Source organism: Lagenorhynchus albirostris, chromosome 20 (genome assembly GCF_949774975.1).
Source record: "Lagenorhynchus albirostris chromosome 20, mLagAlb1.1, whole genome shotgun sequence".
In the NCBI taxonomy this organism is placed as follows: domain Eukaryota; kingdom Metazoa; phylum Chordata; class Mammalia; order Artiodactyla; family Delphinidae; genus Lagenorhynchus; species Lagenorhynchus albirostris.
Genome location: NC_083114.1, coordinates 47,453,344 through 47,471,326, shown reverse-complemented (window position 1 = coordinate 47,471,326; position 17,983 = coordinate 47,453,344). Strand labels below are relative to the sequence as shown.

Here is a 17,983-nt window from a genome sequence, read left to right as displayed (position 1 = left end):
GTGGGTGGGGCAGAAGGGTTACTGGTGTCTGGCCCCCAGTAGTGTCTGATTCGGAGACCCACCTGGGGAGTGGTTTTGCAGACTTTGAGGTGGGAGGGTGTTGAAGACTCCTGAGGTGGAATCCTGACTCATTTTCCAGCTGTGTGACCTTGGGCGAGCAATCACTCTCCGGGGCTTTAGTTTCCCTGCTTCTTTTTTTTTGCAGTACGTGGGCTCTCATTGTTGTGGCCTTTCCCATTGCGGAGCACAGGCTCCGGATGCGCAGGCTCAGTGGCCATGGCTCATGGGCCCAGCCGCTCCGCGGCATGTGGGATCTTCCCAGACCGGGGCACGAACCCGTGTCCCCTGCATCGGCAGGCGGACTCTCAACCACTGTGCCACCAGGGAAGTCCTCCCTGCTTCTTCTTCTTCTTCCTTTTTGTTTTTTTGGCTGTGGCCCACGGCTTGCAGGATCTTAGTTCCCCCACCAGGGATTGAACCCAGGCCATCGGCAGTGAAAGCATGTAGTCCTTACCACTGGACCGTCAGGGAAGTCCCATTCCCTGCTTGTGAGACTTCCTCGAGCCTCGCACTTCACAAGTGTTTGGGGAGGTGGCTGGTACACAGCAAACGCCCAGTTACATCATCGGCTGAGTCCCTGTGGAGTGTTGATGGAGCCTCCACTGGGCACCCTTCACGCTCCCACACACTATGGTCCAACACGGTTTTAACTTTCCACGTTGCAGCAGCTCACCCAACTCATTCTGTGTCAGTAGCGCATCACATGCGTCGCAGGGAGAGGTGAGGTGCAAATATGCTGCCAGTAGTCACCCCCGCCACGCCAGCCACTTCTGCCACCCCAAACCCAGTGCCCCAGGCTCCACAGCAGTGGCTGCGCTGTGAGGAGTGAGCCTGGGGCTTGCCATAGAGAGTGGACAATTGGGTTGGGGTACACATGTGCCCATGTACACACGCACAAGGCAGGCCACAAACAGAGGAGCAGACAGGGTCTGAGAGAAGGGGGTTGGAGCCCTCCTCAGGAGGATGACCTCAGGACACAGGGAGAGAAAGCCATTTGCAGAAGAGGAAGAAGCCGGAGGAAAGGAACACCAAGAGATTGCAAGGGCAGGATGCCACAAAGCAGGATGTTTGACTCAAAGGTGAGAGTATCTGGAAATGTATGGAAGGGTTGAGTTAGCAAGGCCATGAACCCATCTTCCACCACAGAGCAATGTGGGACATTTTCTCATGGATGAACAAACACATATGAACAATTAGCCTTTTATCTAATAAGTAATATTTCTGTTTCAGATATCAACACAGATTTTTAAAATAACATTGGCTTAAAAAGTACATGATGAAATTTAGATCTTTATATTTGATTCAGGAAAATTAGACTTGGTAGAAATAAGGGCTCCAGGAGAGCATTCATAGCAGTAGGTGCATAGTCAGCAAAACGTTATGTGTACAAAAAAAATGGACTGCAGAGTTAAACGGATGTGATGAAAATAATTTCATTCAAATGAAAATTGAAAAAATAATCTATAAACCATTTCAATGAGGTCAGAACTTAAGTTGGCTTGATAAAATTCACTCTTGAAAGTAATTTCTCAGCAAAACCTTAACTAGTGGTGGCATAGTTTTGATGAAAACTTTCCTGTTCATGGCATGAAGTTAAAGTGGCTGAGACCACAGATAAAGATAGGGTATAACAGGCCTTCACCCTGCATGTTACCATGCCACCTTAGACAGATGTTGTGATTCAGGTGCCCCATGACCTTTAGAAAATTAAAAAATTCTCCTCACTGTCCTCTGAAGTGTTAATTAGCTCATCTGCTACCATTTGTAGATTTTCATCTGCTCATTTTTGCTTTTTAAAATTGTGAAATACAATATACATATGGAAAATTGCAAGAAAACACATGTGTACCACTTAATAAATAATTATAAAGTGAACGCTTGAGCCCAGGTCAAGAAATACAGCATGGCCAGTGCGCCAGAAACTGCACACTTTCCTCCCTGATACAACACCCTCCCTCCTGTGTGACAGCAACCGCTGTCTCAGGGCTGGGCTCCCTCAGAAGCAGACAAGGTACAAGTACAAGCAGCTTACCTGAGGGTGACACTGGAAAGCTTTTGTGGGGGTAGGGAAATGAGGTAGGAGGTCAGAAAATGGTGTTTGGGTGACTGGAGTGCATCCCTCTGGGGAAATTCGGCAGCCGGGCAGCCTCAGAGATAGGTGCTCCTGGGGATGCTGCATTGGGCCAGCATCAGGGGCAGAGAAAACTCTCCCAGAGTCCCAGAGAACTGGGACTCTGGAATCCCTGGGCTGGCCGGCTGGGGATCAGTGAATGTTGAAGGTACATGGGTGGGGTACCAACAATATCTGTTCCAACCACCATCCTGACTTTTGTGAAAGACCTTGGTGGTATGGATTGAATTATGTGCCCTCCACTACTCCCCCATCTATATGTTGAAGCCCTAATCCAAAATGTGACTGTATTTGGAGATAGAGCCTTTAGCTAGTCAATTAAGGTTAAATGAGGTCATAGGATGGGGCCCTGATCCAATAGGACTGGAGTCCTTATATGAAGAAGAGACACCAGCGCTCTATGGAATTAGTTGATTTTTTCTTCTACTAATAGGAAAGTTAAGAACTCTCTTTTTTTAGTGAATACCCTAGAAATTACAATATGCATGTTTAATTTATCAAAGACTGAAAATAATCATTACTTTTACCCTTCTCTGGAGCAACAAAAAGACATTAGAACAATTTACCCCTTTAAAGTACAAATAAATTTTTTTTGAAGTATAGTTGATTTACAATATTGTGTTAGTTTCTGGTGTACAGCAAAGTTATTCAGTGATATATATATATATATATATTCTTTTTCAGATTATTTTCCATTATAGGTCATTATAAGATATTGAATATAGTTCCCATTATTATTATTTTTTAAATTTATTTATTTATTTTTGGCTGCATTGGGTCTTCATTGCTGTGCATGGGCTTTCTCTAGTTGCGGCGAGCAGTGGCTACTCTTCATTGCGGTGCGTGGGATTCGCATTGCGGTGGCTTGTCTTTGTTGAGGAGCACGGGCTCCAGGCGCGCAGGCTTCAGTAGTTGTGCCACGTGGGCTCAGTAGTTGTGGCTTGAGGGCTCCAGAGTGCAGGCTCAGTAGTTGTGGCGCACGGGCTTAGTTGCTCTGCAGCATGTGGGATCTTCCCGGACCAGGGCTCGAACCCGTGTCCCCTGCATTGGCAGGTGAATTCTTAACCACTGCACCATCAGGGAAGGCCCCAGATATCAATCTTTTCAAAGTAATCTGACTTTTAAAGAAATTTCCTGTTTCTTTGGTATTCTGCAATTTCATTGTTATTAGTCCAGATGTGAACTTCCTTTAATTTATCCAGCTTGGATCTGAGGGTTGGTGTATTTCATCAGTGCTAGAAAATTCTCAGCCATTTTCTCTTTAATTGTGGCCTCTGCCCTTCCCCTTTTCTGGAACTCCAGTGAAATGTCTACTAGAACTCACTATTTTCCATGTTTCTTAGTCTCACCTGTAATTTCCCTTTAGTCTGTTTGTACCACATTTTGCATCAATTCTCTGACATCCTCCAGTTAACTAATTCTTTCCTGTGTCTAATCTGTTGAACCTGTTCATTAGGCTTTAAAATTTTATTTTATTATTTTTAAAATATTTCTTTATTTATTTTGCTGTGCCGCGTCTTAGTTACTGCATGAGGGATCTTCGTTGCTGCATGCAGGATCTTCAGCTGTGGCATTCAGGGTCTTTAGTTGCAGCATGCAAACTCTTAGTTGCAGCATGCAGGTTCTAGCTCCCTGACCAGGGATCAAACCCGAGCCCCCTGCATTGGAAGCATGGAGTCTTAGCTACTGGACCACCAGGGTAGTCCCTAGGCTTTAAAATTTTAAATATTATATTTTTAATTTCTAAAAGCTCTTTTTGGTTTGTCAACAAAAAAATTAATCAATAACCGATCTAAAGAGGAAATAGAGAATTCTAATTGAGCCAACCTGAGGATTATAATCTGGGAGAGAGTCTTTAAGAAATCTCTGAGGACTGTTCCACCTGTTAGAAGTTGAAGGCACAGTCAGATACATTTTTGAGACAAAGGATCGTACATCAAAATGACACACTGAAATTTTACATAAACATTACCAAAGATATATAGTCCAGATCTGCATGTACAGGCAAGCAGTAGGTCACTATGATCCGTTACAGAATTAGGAAGGAAATATTAATCTTCTAAGGAGTTACATTGCTGGCGTCAGAAGTAGAAAAAAATTGATATTTACAGTCAAGCAGGCATTCCCACCTTTGAGGAGGTCTGGTTAATGTGTAATGCAGATGCACATTACAGAGGGCCCAGTACGGGCAGGAAGTATGTTATGCTTAAATTTTCTTGTCCTGGGACTTCCCTAGAGGTCCAGTGGTTAAGACTTCACCTTCCAATGCAGAGGGTGTGGGTTTGCTCTCTTGTAAGGGAGCTAAGATCCCACATGCTTCGTGGCCAAAAAACCAAAACGTAGAAAACAGAAGCAGGGACTTCCCCGGTCGTCCATCCGCCTTCCAATGCAGGGGACGCGGGTTTGATCCCTCGTCGGGGAACTAAGATCCCACATGCCACAGGGCAACTAAGCCCACGCGCAGCAAGTACTGAGCCCACGCGCTCTGGAGCCTGCATGCCACAACTAGAGAGAGGCTGGCGCCGCAAGGAAAGATCCCACGTGCCTCAACTAAGACCTGACACAGCCAAAAATAAATAAATTTTTTAAAAAAGTAAAAAAAAAAAAAAAAAGAAGCAATGTTGTAACAAATTCAATAAAGAATTTAAAAATGGTCCACATTAAAAAAAATTTTTTTTTCTTGTCCTGTCTTGAAACATAAATTTTATTCCCTCAGGTTCTTTATAGAATCTGCTTAGTCACTTTTGTTAGTTTCTTCTTCCCTGTAGATATTTTCAAGCTTGGCTCTTATTTCCTTGGTCATAGTAGGCACAGTTATATGGCATTAAGTGGGCCTGAAAATGCCAGCACCTGAGTTTATCCACTGTCTGTTGTGTTGACCTCATGGCACCTTGCTCCCTAGTATGCTTGGTGTATTGGTCCACTTGGGCTGCCAAAACAAAATTCCACAGACTGGGTGCTTAAACAACAGAAATCTATTTTCTTATAGATCTAGAGGCTGGAGGTCAGGGTGCCAGCAGCATTGTTTCAGAGTAGAGCTCTCCTGATGGTTTGCAGGCAGCCACCTTTCCCCGGTGTGTGCCTGAGGAGAGATTTGGGGCTAATGTTCCTTGCTATGTTGTCAGCTCTCCAATGCTTTTTAGATGTATTTAAACTGTTTTAATCAGCATTTCTAGTTATTTTCAGCAGGAAGGTTGGTCCAAACTATCCGCAAACTATCTGCTCTTATTCCTTAAATCTTCAACCTTCAAAGCTTCAATTATTCATTCTTTCATTGTTTTAGCACATTCTTAGTGAATGTCCGTGACATGACTGGCATTGTGCATCATGCTAAGTATGCATCGAGAAACAAGGGGGAATGCAATGGTCAATTTTATGTGTCAGTTTGGCTGGGGCATGGTGCCCAGATATTTGGCATCAAACATTATTCTGGATGTTTCTGTGAGGGTGTTTTCTAGATGAGATTAACATTTAAATCAGTGGACTGGTGGGTGGACCTCATCCATTCAGCTGAAGGCCTGCAGAGAACAAACACTGACCTCCCCTGAGGGAGAGGGAATTCTGCCAACAGAACTCTGCCCTGGGCTTCCTGCTTCTGGCCTACCCTGCAGATTTTGGTCTTGCCCCTCCACGATTGTGTGAGCCCTGTTAACCTAAAAAATAAAACACCCTGTAGTTTTACCAGCAAAATGGGTTTACTCAGGAACAGCAAAGAATTGCAATTCAGGACAAGCTGGCTACCGCAAAAGCCACAGACAAATCCAACAAAGAAAGGAAAAGAACGTTAGAAGGAAGAAGCTGGAGGAGCAGTTTTGGGTTTTCTTTTTTTAAAAAATTTATCTATTTTGGCTGTGCTGGGTCTTTGTTGCGGCGCACGGGCTTCTCTAGCTGCAGTGTGCGGGCTCTCAGTTCCCCCACCAGGGATCAATCCCTGGCTCCCTGCATTGGCGGAGCATGGAGTCTTAACTACTGGACCACCAGGGAAGTCCCTGGAGGGGTTGTTTTGAACTAAAGTCCATTGGAGGAAAGTGAGAGTTGAAAGTGATGACTGGTTTTCATTGGCTGAGTAGCTTGGGTAATTGATTTCTTGTGAGAGATACAAAGAACACCTTTCTTGTTGAGGCCTGTAATTGAGGATTCTTTCCCCTTGATGATTCTTCCTGTTGGGATCTGTAATCAACAGTTTTTCCTGTTATTGACCCTGAGCGGCCACAGGGCAGAGGCACTTGGTGACATGTCTTTACCTTCAGGCTGTGTCTGAGTGGACAGGGTGAGAGCTCTCCCTTTTGGCCTTCCCACTCCATTTAAAACAGGTTTCCCTTTATTAGTTTTCACAGCCATTTCCTTAAAATAAATCTCTCTCTATATACACACACTCTGTTGGTTCGATTTCTCTGGAGAATGCTGACTAACGCGGGGAGCCGTGGACAAAGAATGCTGCCTGCCATATTAGTAAAGAAAAGACGTTGAGGCCATCAAGCCCTCAGCCACTGCAGCCATCCCCGACTGTGCACCCTGAGGAATTCAGAATGGAGAACACACAACACTGGCCCTAGATAGTTAGGGTGCGTATCAAAGGAACGATTTCACTAAGCTCAGACTGTCGCATCTTCTCATAAACGGAAAAGTACTAAATTCATTTACTTGAGATGTCTGGGTGTTTTTAATTAGCAGTAATCTTTTGATGTTTGACTATCTGTTTTTTTTGTTTGTTTTTGAAAAAAACTCCTTTACATTCTTGCTCTTCCCTTTCCTCTTCTGAACAGTCCCTCAGAGCCATCTGAGAGGCTATCTCACCAGCTTAAGTCCTCAGTAATGCCCCCAATAAAACATAACTCTCAGTGGACGAGGGGGCTGGAACAGGGGGTGTGCTCCAGACCAGGACGGGCCAATAAAACATAACTCTCAGTGGACGAGGGGGCTGGAACAGGGGGTGTGCCCCAGACCAGGACGGGCCACACAAGGTTAACGGCAGGTCACAGGTAAGGTCCGGGGAAAGGCCAGGGCGATCCCGTAGCGAGGAGAACCACCAGGGTCTCGGGGTGGTTGGGAGTACAAGGCGGCCCCGCCCCCACCTCCCGTCGACCCTCCCCTCCCCCATCCCCGCGCGCTCCCGCGGCCAGGTCCCGCCCCTTCTTTTCCCTCCCCCAATCCCTCCCGCGCTCCCACGGCCAGGTCCCGCCCTCCCGCCCCTCACCCAATCCCCACGCGTCCTCACGGCGTCGCGGCGTCTGCGTGCGGTCTGAGGCGGGTACGCGGCCCGGGCGCGGGCGACATGGAGGAGCTGCTGAAACGGGAGTTGGGCTGCGGCTCCGTCAAGGCCACGGGTCACTCGGGGGGTGGGTGCATTAGCCAGGGCCGGAGCTACGACACGGACAGAGGACGAGTGTTTGTGAAAGTGAACCCCAAGGCGGAGGTCAGGGCTGCCGCGGGCGGGGGAAGTGGGCGGGGGACTGTGGTCCTGGGTCCGTGTCCGGGTTCGGCGTCGGGAGCCGGTCCGGGTCCGCGGGCGGGGCCGTCCGAGCCCGGGTCTGCGGGCCGCGGAGGCGCTCGGTGACCCTTCTTTTTGTCAGGCTGGCCTGGCGTTTTGGGGGGTCCGCGGTTCAGCCCTGCGGCCTCTCGAACCTCAGGGAGGTCGGCGCGGGTCCAGGCCCGTCCGGCGTGTGCCCCACCGCCGCGTGGATGCTGTGGGTGGCTTTCACGCGGTCCAGGTGGCCGCTGCCTTGAGAAAATTCATTGTTTGGCGAGTTTTGAACAAGGACAGGTAGTAGAAGTCCCTTGTCCTGGGGTTTATTTAAACTTGCAGAGATCAGAACCCTTTCTGAATACTGAAAGTAACGTAGCCTTCGTCTGCTGGGCGGCTGTAAACACTGGGCGGCTTTAAACACGAACATGTATATTTTTGGGTCTGGAGGCCGGACGTCCAAGATGGTGGTGAGGCTTCCTTCACTGGTGTGGAGGCCACTTCTGACTGTGTCCTTACGTGGCAGAAGGGGGAGGAGAGCTCTCTGGGGTCTCTTATAGGGGCTCTAATCCCCTCATGAGGGTTCCACTCCTTTGGCTTGGTCACTTCCCAAGGCCCCGCCTCCTAACACCGTCGCCTTGGGGCTTAGGTTTCAACCTCTGAATTTTCGGGGAACACAAACGTTCAGCCCCTTTCGGCTGTCTCTCCATTCTGTTTGTATCTGAACGTTTTCTCAAGGGTTCCTGTCTAAAATAGGTGAGCCTCCCTGCTGAAGTTGACTTACCCCGGGGCGTTGATGTCACTTCTTTGTGCAGTTTGGGTGGGTCATGCTTGTAGTGTTAGCTGGGAGGCCCTGGATGGCTCCAGTAGGCAAGGAGCAGGACTGGACAATGCCTTGTTTCAGATAGGGCTGAAGGTGCTGACCCCAGTACTAAGTCCTACGTGTTACACACCCTCAGCACTTTTATCCTCTCTTTGGAAATCATATTGCAGAATCTCATCTTCAGTGGTGTGGGATGATCTCTTTCTGAAACGATGCTGTTCTCTCAAGACCAGCCTTCGACTCTGTTCTACAGAGGTTGGCTGCGTGTCATCCTGTACATCCCTTTTATAGGAATTTGACAACTAATGATGGTTCTTGAAGTTGCTCTTTTACGTTGGTTTCCCCCAGTCAGTACTAATGTAGTGGAGGTGTCCTTCCTTACTTTCCACCACAGGCCTTCTCTGGGTTCTTTTTCTCTTATGTGGCTCCATCCTTTTCACAGCTGTATTTCCACTTTCATTAGTGTTTGTAATAATTCAGAACTTGGTGTAGATTACAGGGAAGCAAATACTTTCTGATGATTAAAATGGAATCTCTCAGTAGTGCTTTTTAAACATTGTTCTGCTACTGCTATTTCTTCTGGTTCTTGCTTTTTATTGTCATCAGAGTCCATTTTCTTTTTGCTAATCTTCACATAAGTTCCTTCTAATCCTTTGGTAGATAGTTTCAAACATGTCTCTTTCTAGTTTGCTTGGGAATATACTGTGTGAGTTATGCAGATGTACTGCCCATAGCGGAAACATTTGCTGATTGATTGGAAAAAAGGACTGTCTTTATGCTTTGCCCTTTAGGAGGTGAAAATGTCTTCTTCCAGACTTCTGAGAGAAGACTACATAGCTGCTTTTTTGTTTTCCTTCTCACTCTCTGCTGGAATGACCTGGTCTAAGTTTTTTCTCTTGATTATGCTTATCTGTCCTTTGCATGCTTGAGTAGTTGGCTTTCTCTCATGCTCCTCCCTTAAGTTCTGGATCTTTTGTAGCCCTGCACCCCAGCTAATGCTTACTTTGCCCTTGTCCCATTCTGGAGGAGCAGTGTTCTTAGGGTTAGACACTTAGGACCACATGGTAGTGGACATTTCTGTGAGGGAGCCTTGCCTCTAGCTGTGTTCATAGATCCTTCTTCACCTCTCCCTACATTTTTTTTTTAGTTAAAAAAATTTGGACCTCCCTGGTGGTCCATTATTTAAGACTCCGCACTTCCAATGCAGGGGGCATGGGTTCAATCTCTGGGTAGGGAAGTTCCACATGCAGTGTGGCGTGACCAAAAAAAAAAAAAAATTTATCCTTTCCGGGGCTTCGCTGGTGGTGCAGTGGTTGAGAGTCCGCCTGCTGATGCAGGGGACATGGGTTGATGCCCCGGTCCGGGAAGATCCCACATGCCGCGGAGCGGCTGGGCCCGTGAGCCATGGCCGCTGAGCCTGCGCGTCAGGAGCCTGTGCTCTGCAATGGGAGAGGCCACAACAGTGAGAGGCCCGTGTACCGCAAAAAAAAAAAAAAAAAAAAAAAAAGAAATGTATCCTTTCCTTTACGCTGCACAACCAGTGCTGTAGTACAAAGTATAGCCAGGGCCCAGCAGTGTTCCTTCGTCTTCAGAGAATGCTCTGAAAATTCTCCTTAAGACACAGTTCTTGTTTTCCTCCTCAGGAACTTTAGCTCTCCAAAGTAGTATAATAATAATGTTTGTAAAGTGTTTAGAATGGCCTGTGTAACTGTTAGCTGCTAACTCAGTTAATTACGGCAGCAAGCCTATGAAATTGGTACTGTTATTAACCCCATTTTACAGATGAGGAAACCAAGGTCACGGAGTTAGTAACTATGAGAAGTAGAAGAATGTCCATGGCAACACTGTTCGTAGTGACCCCAAACTGGAAGCAGTGTCCTTCATCAGTAGACTGGACAAACACGTTTTAGAACATTTGCACAGCAAGCTCTACACAGCAGAGAGAATAAACTCTGACTGTTGATGCACCAGCGTAACAAATGCAGTGTGGAATGAAGAGGCCTGGCCATCTGCCTCTGTGGAGATGACAAAGCAGACAGACAAATGTGCGGGTGGGGTGGCAGTGGCTGGGAGGAGAGGAATGCCGGGTGGCCGTCACGTGGATGTGCTGACTTTGGGAGAATTAGAGGTGGATGCTTCTGAGCTGTGCAGTTTTCTTCATATACGTCTGTAGAAATTTTACTTTAAAAAAAAGATACTTTAAAGGGGAGGAATTACTTAGCCTGGTAAGTTAGGGAAGATTTCTCTGAGAAATCAAAACTGGTATTAAGTTGAAATCTGAAGTATGACGGGGAAGGGGCTGACTTGGCAAAAGAAGGGGGAGCGGTGTTCCAAGCAGAGGTGACATGGCGTGTGGAAGTCTCCAGGCTGGAGGAGGCCAGGGATCTCTGGGGAACTTAGAGAAGGCTGTAATCCAGGAGCGCAAGGAGTGTGTGTGCCCGCCTGTCAGTGTGGAGGTGGAGCCCGGGTCGGGGCCCAGATGAGGGGGGGATGTGGGCAGGGCCAGGCCCTGTGGGGCTGTCATGAGGGAAGTGGGGTGACAGCTGGGGGTATGTTCCAGGGTGGGATTTGCCTTCCAAAAGCAGGAACAAGGAAGGACTTTTGGACTGGAAATGGGAAAGGTGGTGGAGATGAGGTGGTTTCCAGTGCCGGGTAGGAGATGCCATAGGACTTGGTGGTCCATTCGGGTGAGAAGTGATGCCAGCTTCCTGGCACACGGAGATGGGGGCCGCCTGTGCCTGAAGGCCCCCTGGGACAGGACTGTGGTTGAGGTACTGGTTACACAGTCCAGCTCTGTACCAGGCATACGTTCCTCTCTTTGGAGAGACTGGGATCAATGACAGCATAAACATATACAAGACTAGAAAGTACAATCCCTCTAATTCCTGTGCAGCTTCAGAACATGTAATCTGCTCTACTGAAAAGTGGAAAAGCTGTCTGTTCTATTGAGTCTGCAGTCAGCCTTGGTTGTGGTGCTGGAGAAAACATGTCTACACAGAGCCTTGCTCTTCCTCCTTCTTCCCTCCCCGGTTGTTTCTCTGACAGGCCAAAAGGATGTTTGAAGGTGAGATGGCAAGTTTAACTGCCATCCTAAAGACAGGCACAGTGAAGGTGCCCAAACCCATCAAGGTCCTCGATGCCCCTGGAGGTGGCAGCATGCTGGTGATGGAGCATTTGGACATGCGGTATCTGAGCAGGTTCGTTTGCTTCACCTTCACCTCTGGGTGCCTTTGTTCTTTCTCTGAGTGGGAAGCTTGCATTTGGGGGTATAATTTTGCGGGATGTGATAGAAGGAACCCGTGACCCGGCACATCCTGGGTTCTGCAGAATGAGCAGCATGTACTCTGTGGGCCAAAAGCAAACAGGAGAGGAATTTCAGGGTGAGATGCTGACAAATGACTTGGCTGCAGACTCAGATGAGGCCCTCCATCTTCCACTTGCTTCCCCAGAACAGACTCGTACCCTTACTGTCTCACCTACTTTGTGTGGCCTGAGACCTTTCAAATGGAGGTGGGTCCCCATTTGTACCATGAGTTTAGTGGCTGTCTTTTGTTTTTACAGTCATGCTGCAAAGCTTGGAACCCAGCTGGCAGATCTACACCTAGATAACAAGAGGCTTGGAGAGACTCTCCAGAAGGAGGCTGGCACAGTGGGTATGGCTGTGGGCCCGAGGGACCCACCCCAGAGGAAGACATCTGGCCAGTATGGGTGTGTGGGTGGAGTTGTGCTGCCACTGTGTACAGTCAGACCTGTGTTGCTGCCACAGGAAAGGAATGTAAACCCCAAGGCTGCATGTTTGGGATGCAGTGAACACAGTGAATACAATTAGTGTATTGTCTCGAAAATGCATTTGAAAGACAGGAAATATTCCCTGAACTCAAAATCCTATCATATTACGGTTCCTTTGACCTCTCACTCCCCAGAAGAAAGCCTGTCAAAGTTTCTCTGGCTTACCATACCGTGCCTTTTCTTCTAGGAACAATCACATGTGAGACTCAGGACGATAGCCCTCACGTCTGACCTTTTTAGGGCTTACTGTGGTGGTAGCACTGAGGGTGTCTTCCAGGATTTTCATCCTTTGACGTTTGATAATCCATGTGTAGCCCATATGGTTACTCTGCTAGGCAGAGTAGCAGACACACCAGTAACAGACGACCAAGAACCTACTGTGTTAGACAGACAGACGGCCTCGTCCCTTCCACTTACATGTAGTTCAGTTCTTCTGGATTTGCTTTGAGTTTAGGGAGCTGCAGAGGATGAGATCATTTACAAGTACAGCAGTTTATCTTTCATAAGTGGCAAATGCTAAACTGGCCACTGAAAGCTGTCCTTTCCTGATGGGTTATGGGGTGGATTTTCCCTCCTTTTTTGGAGACAGTGTAGTCACTCCTCTGAGCATCCTCTGGTGCCTATCCTGGGAAGGAGTGGGTATTCTGGATTGTTGACTCTGATGAGACAGGCTCTGTTCCTGAGTCCCGGAGCCCAGGGCCCTTGTTTGGATGAGGACACGAGGTGGAGAAAGGCACGCTGAGGCCTCAGAGCTTCTCTGAGCTCCCAGAGCTGGCCCCGAGGGAGCGAGGGGACTCTCATCTCTCTCGTTTCATTTTGCTTGCAAGGGAAAGGAGGTGGGCAAGTGGAGCGGCCCTTTGTGGACCAGTTTGGCTTTGACGTGGTGACGTGCTGCGGGTACCTCCCCCAGGTGAGTGACACCACCATTTTGCCTGCATTTCCCAGTCAGGGCAGCCGTTCAGAAACAGCTGCGGAAAGCACACCCTCTCTGTTTTTTGGTGAAATTTGGTAAAAGGTCTTTGCTCCTTTTTTTTCTTTGCTAATTTTAAGCAATGTATATAAGGAGTATCCACCTCACATGCTAGGTAAGCTCAGAGGAGCAGAGAAGGACCAGCAAGTTAGGATGCTGGATTTCAAGGTGGGTGAAAATTAGGAAGTTAAACCGCGTTTTATTTTAAGTAGGAAACTCTCTAAGGTAGCTTAATGAAAAGGGATTGTAACTTTGAGTTTTATGATTTTGTGGTTGGCTGCCCTGGGGATTTCAGCCTGGGGAGCCATACTCGGGCTGAGTGGGTAAGATGGCGGCCTTGCCCTCCGAGGATAGGCAGGTAGCTGCTTGGGAGGGGAGCACTGAGTATCCCACGGGGCACAGTCCACACTGTTCAGATCTTGAGATGTGTGGGAGGCTGTGGGAGGTTGTCCGGGAACCTGCCGGTCCCAGCACGTCCTCCAGACCCCCAGGCTGCCTGGTCAGCTCCACCCCTTTACACTGGTCCCTGCAGTGGCGCCTCTGGGGACCAGCCTGCTCCGCCTTTGCTCTGGCGCTTTCCTCTGAGCTCTGCTGTCAACCACACAGGTGAACGACTGGCAGAGGGACTGGGTCACATTCTATGCCCGGCAGCGCATTCAGCCTCAGATGGACCTGCTGGAACAGGGGTCTGGGGACAGGGAGGCCCGTGAGCTCTGGGCTGCTCTGCAGGTGAGTGTCGCCCCTCCCAGCCTGTGCCCATCATGCCCTGCAGGCCTAATGGGAAGGCGCTGCAGCTGGTGCAGCCACCTGGGCCTGGGCTTGGATGGGAGGTGGGCATGTCTGTGCACCTGTGCACAGATCAGGCCCTGCTTGGGCACTGGGAGCCACACTCAGAAAAGCCTCTGTGTCCCTCCTGTGTGCATCGGTCACTTTGCTAAGGCTTCATTTCCCCTGCAGTTAAAGATCCCTGACCTGTTCCATGATCTGGACATCGTCCCAGCCCTGCTCCACGGAGACCTCTGGGGAGGAAACGTGGCGGAGGATTCCTCTGGGCCCATCATTTTTGACCCAGCTTCCTTCTATGGCCACTCGGAGTATGAGCTGGCGATAGCCGGCATGTTTGGGGGCTTCAGTGGCTCCTTTTACTCCGCCTACCACAGCAAAGTCCCCAAGGCCCCAGACTTCGAGAAGCGCCTTAAGCTGTATCAGCTCTTCCACTACTTGAACCACTGGAATCACTTTGGATCAGGGTACAGAGGGTCCTCCCTCAGCATCATGAGGAATCTCATCAAATGAGAGAGGGAGGGAGGCCTGAGTTCGGGTTACCAGATCCTAACCTGACGCCTGTGGCCAGCCTCTGGTTCCTCCTCAGCCTCTTCTTCAGGGATTCTTCCCATTTCTTCACACCCTGGAGTAGCTTCAAACCAACTTTCCAAGCCTTGTAAAGTACGTGACATCTCAGAATAAAGGTTTTATCACCCTAAAGTGAGACTTCATAGCTGGATAAAACTGCACTAGAAATTGGATGTGAACCAAGGGACCAATGGAGGGCGGGCTGCGTCCAACCCGCAGCTGCCCCGAAGGTAAAGAAGGGAGGTAGCCAGAGTGCCAGGTGCTGCCACCAAGGGCACCTTCCCACCGGCTCACCGTCTCCTCTCCAGGAGAGGAGCGGGGAGGCCTACTGTCCGGGGTAATGCTTCTTGGTGGGTCAGACTTGGGTCTAGACGTGAAGGCGTCGTCTAGGAGCGCCTCCTGATGATCAGTCCTAAACCCAGCACATTCTCCTTCCTTTCTGTGCCGCCCCTGGACCTGCCGCAGGCGGAGCAGGTCTGGACGCATTCTGGGAGTGACCAAACTGCTCGCCTCAGTGTCCCTGGTCGATTTAGGAGCCAGGGAACTGCTGTTAGCAGCCCGTCAACTGCCGATTTCTAAAGCTTGTGAGTTGTCGTTCATTTGCGTCGTAGAAACCAGCACTAAACCAGTGGTTTCCCTCCTTCAGTCTTGCAGTGGTGAGAAATGTTCACGAATGGCATTGATGCTAACAAGTCCCTTTATGTAAAGATTTGAATAAACTTTCAGTGGTTTCAGTGATGCCTGAGAGTGTTTATTTCCCTTGTTTAAATCATAATTCAATATTTATCGGAGCTGTTTGCCAGGAAGCCTTTGTAATATATTCTGAAAATAAATAGGTACAACTGTTGTTTCTTAACACTTTTTCTTGGCTTTGATCAGTAAGAGAATAGCTCAGAGCTTCCAGATAAGGACAGATGCAGGTGTGGCCTGAGGACTTGTTGCTACACAGGACCTCAGGTCCAGTTTAACTGCTGTTCTTCTCACCCTGTGAGATTTGGTTAACAGTAAAGGGAGGTTGAAGATAACTATCAAATTGCATTTCAGGGAAGAAGCCAGTTGGTGGCCCCTACTAGCTCTGGCTCAGGGCTTGGAGGATGCGGGTGTTAGAGAGGACAGTGTTTCATGAGGTGGGTCCGATAGGGTGCGTACACGTTTGCCTCTCATCTTTTTGTTCCTGTTTACAGGTCAGGGCCCCTCAGTGGAAATCAGAAGCAGAACTGATGCCTTCAGAGTTTGTTTTTTGTGGGATGGGAGAGAGGACTGTGACTTTTTTTTATCACTTTAATGATTACCCTTTTTAAACTCTCAGTTATTGATGTTTCTTCATTGCAGTGGCGGCAGTGGCATAAAAAAAAAATAAAATTTCTCCATGCGCAAAGTGTGTCTGATTGACGAAAGATGACACAGGAAGGATGTATTTCAGTTGGAGGAAATTTCTCACTGTGCTCGGGGGCTGAGGTTGCCCCAGCAGGACACCTGCCGTGAAACTTCCAAGCCCAGCCTGGGCCAGGAGGCATGTTGGGGAGAAGCCTGTCCCCCACAAATCTCTCAGCAGGTATCCCTGGTCCCCCCTTCCCTTCCTGGGGCCCCGGCCCTGGGCTGAGGAATCCCACCAGGTGAATGGGGGGGGCCTATGCCTGGGGGCTGTGTCAGGTGCAGGGAGCGGCTGCTTCTGCCCCATGGTGGCCCCAGCCATGTCAGCCCAGCATTACCAGGGACTAGAGCCAAGGCCAGAGCTTTCCTGGAGTGCCGCATCTTAGGTAGGCCGCCAGTGAGTGCAGTCAAGGCAGAGATATCCGGGAGTACCTCAGAGGTATGGCAGGCACTCAAGCGACAATTTTATGGTGTTTCCCCGCTTTTGTGATGGCGCAGTATCAGCTTTTTTTTTTTTTTTTTTTTGGCTGTGCCGGGCAGCATGCAGGATCTTAGTTCCCTGACCAGGGATCAAACCCATGCCCACTGCAGTGGAAGCGCAGAGTCTTAACCACTGGATGCCAGGGAAGTCCCCTCTGTCAGCTTTTTAAACTGCAGTTTGCTGCGATTGCTTATTCTAAAATATCTACTTTTATATATAATTTTGTATTCATAAGTATATATGTTCCTATATAAAGGGTTGCCAAAATTGTATAAACCTCAGGCCCAAAGGCCACTGGACCCCCAAGCGTTGCTGTTTGTGGAGTGTTCTGTTCCCTGAAGGCCCCTCTGTGCATCTGAGGTGAGCTGACACAAATGGATCGGGGAATATCGTCCCCGTGTCCTCTCACCTTCCCCCTCCTTCAAACCTAACTTACTGCTTCCGAAACACCAGGAAATCGTATAATTGGTGGCGTCCAGAACAGACTGAGGCGAGGCCTGGAAGGCTATCTTGGGAGTGAAGTGTGTATCTTCAGGGCTTGGGTTTTGAGATCGCTCTCAGGCTCATTGTAGGTTTGTGGCTCAGACCACCAGCTGAGACGACAGAGGGAATTCTCGTGGAAGAGGGTCTGACCGAAGTGGGTGCCCCGACTGTAAAAAAAAAAAAAAAAAAAAAAAAAAAGCTGGGGTTCTGACAGGGTTTCATCTTGCTGTGCAAAGTCCCACTCGGGTGGTTCAGCAGCTGTGGAGGCCACAGGCCACCACTGTGCTGTCTTGAGCTTCATGTCTGCAGGGCAGCGTCAGAAAGACACTTGTAAACTGTTGGGACTGTGTTATGGGATGATGTTAATGGGCTGGATTCTGTTTGGGATTCAGAGGGAATCTGGGAAATTATAGCCAAAATCAGGGAGGAAAATGCACATTTTGGAAAGTTCAGTTTGCTTCAGAGAGCAGTGCACCCAACCCCTGGAAGAAGGTGCCAGCTTGCTCCAAACAGACATGAATCTAGCAAACCTTTGCCCTGCATCACACAGGACTATGTGTCTATGGCATCCTAGTTGAGGGGTCAGGAACCCATCCTAGCGAATGGTCTTAGAAGCCTGGAGACCTTCCACCTCAGGTATCATGGAAACCATGCTGTACTAGGGGCTGTGGGACCAGTACAAGAGGCGAGTCTTAAGTGAGTTATGTGAGTTTTGAATCCATTCCTAAAGTGGGCCCAGCAGAAGACCTAAATAGACATTTTTCCAAAGAAGACACACAGATGGACAACATGAAAAGATGCTCACCATGGCTAATTATTAGAGAAATGCCAATCGAAACTACAGTGAAGTACGACCTCACGCCAGTCAGAATGGCCATCATTAAAAGTCTATAAATAAATTCTGGAGAGGGTGTGGAGAAAAAGGAACCCTCCTACACCATTGGTGGGAATGCAAATTGGTGCAGCCACTATGGAGAACAGTATGGAGTTTCCCTAAAAAAACTAAAAATAGCACTTCCCTGGTGGTCCAATGGTTAAGAATCCACCTTCCAATG

At 48.6% G+C, this 17,983-nt stretch overlaps 1 protein-coding gene across 1 annotated transcript; it reads left to right on the top strand.

The window, feature by feature from the left end:
- The first annotated feature begins 7,432 nt into the window (after positions 1-7,432).
- Positions 7,433-15,324, top strand: FN3KRP (fructosamine 3 kinase related protein). The gene is made up of 6 exons (XM_060133943.1): positions 7,433-7,607; positions 11,524-11,675; positions 12,040-12,131; positions 13,095-13,177; positions 13,844-13,966; positions 14,195-15,324. Exons 1-6 carry the CDS (start codon positions 7,467-7,469, stop codon positions 14,531-14,533), a joined length of 930 nt encoding a protein of 309 aa, XP_059989926.1. The 5' UTR covers positions 7,433-7,466; the 3' UTR covers positions 14,534-15,324.
- Positions 15,325-17,983: the final 2,659 nt, after the last annotated feature.

What these genes read in the sequence shown, in the direction of transcription:
- FN3KRP (XM_060133943.1), top strand. Translation starts at nt 7,467, where the DNA reads ATGGAGGAGCTGCTGAAACGGGAGTTGGGCTGCGGCTCCGTCAAGGCC. An exon ending in AAGTGAACCCCAAGGCGGAG is followed by an intron (nt 7,608 to 11,523) that starts GTCAGGGCTGCC and finishes TTTCTCTGACAG; the next exon opens with GCCAAAAGGATGTTTGAAGG. An exon ending in GACATGCGGTATCTGAGCAG is followed by an intron (nt 11,676 to 12,039) that starts GTTCGTTTGCTT and finishes TTGTTTTTACAG; the next exon opens with TCATGCTGCAAAGCTTGGAA.